General features: G+C 37.6%; 1 protein-coding gene across 2 annotated transcripts in view; it reads left to right on the forward strand.

The window, feature by feature from the left end:
• Positions 1–1,154, forward strand: part of LOC106881344 (uncharacterized) — a 52,144-nt gene that overhangs the window by 20,136 nt on the left and 30,854 nt on the right. For both annotated transcript variants that reach the window (XM_014931698.2, XM_014931699.2), the window contains exon 8: positions 559–677. In XM_014931698.2, the coding sequence (XP_014787184.1) occupies positions 559–677 (119 nt within the window). The remainder of the gene's footprint in view (positions 1–558; positions 678–1,154) is intronic.

Raw genomic sequence — 1,154 nt, forward strand, 5'->3', positions numbered from 1 at the left:
TTTTTACTCTTTAACTTGTTTCAGTCATTTTGACTGCAGCCATGCTGGAGCACCGCCTTTAGTCAAACAAACTGACCCCAGGACTTATTCTTTGTAAGCCTAGTACTTATTCTGTTCATCTGTTTTGCTGAACCGCTAAGTTATGGGGATGTAAACACTACGACATTGGTTGTCAAGCAATGGTAGGGGGACAAATGCACAAATATGTACAAATATATATATATATATATATATATATATATATATATGACGAGCTTCTTTCAGTTAATGTCTACCAAATCCACTCACAAGGCTTTGGTTAGCCTGAGGCTATAGTAGAAGACACTTGCCCAAGGTGCCCTGCAGTGGGACTGAACCTGGAACCATTACAAATTTGGATGTTTAATCCATAAGCTGTAGATTTTGTTTTGTGCCTGCCTATTTTGTGTGATGTATATTCTTCTTCTTCTTCACCCCTCCTCCTCTTCATGATGATGATGATGGTGGTGGTGATGGTGATGTTTTGTATATTTTGTGTTTGTATTTCTTGTTTATTTTTTCTGTGTGTATATTTTGTAGGCTAAGTCATGACTCCTCATGTGATCCTGTAATCAGCTCAGAAGGTATTGGAAGTTCCACAGCTGGAGGCTCAAGTACTGATGATGTCAGTTACAAACCCAACTTTACCCAGTTCTTGAGTAAGTTATTCTCCTCTCCTCAACATTCATAGCTAAGCACTAAGGCGGCAAGTTGGCAAAATCGTTAGCCTGCCGGGCAAAATACTTAGCAGTATTCTGTCCATCTTTATGTTCTGAGTTCAAGTCCTGCTGAAATTGACTTTGCCTTTCATTCTTTCGGGGTCAATAAAATAAGTACTGGTTGAGCACTGGGATTGGTGTAATTGACCTATTCCTCCCCTAAACCAATGTTTATTGCAAAGCACTGGGAGTCAGAATCGGAAGAGTGTTGGACCAAATGCTGTGTGGTATTTGATTTCATCTACTCACCATTCTAGAATAAAATCCTGCTCAGGTCGATGTTTAGTTTTCATTCTTTCAAAATTGATAAAATAAATATCAGTCTACAAAAACTGAACTTCATATAATGGATTTTATCATTGAAAACCTTGTAAACCCATGCCAGCATGGATATATATATATATATATATATATATA

The sequence above is a fragment of the Octopus bimaculoides genome, chromosome 20, assembly GCF_001194135.2.
Source record: "Octopus bimaculoides isolate UCB-OBI-ISO-001 chromosome 20, ASM119413v2, whole genome shotgun sequence".
Taxonomy (NCBI): Eukaryota; Metazoa; Mollusca; class Cephalopoda; order Octopoda; family Octopodidae; genus Octopus; species Octopus bimaculoides.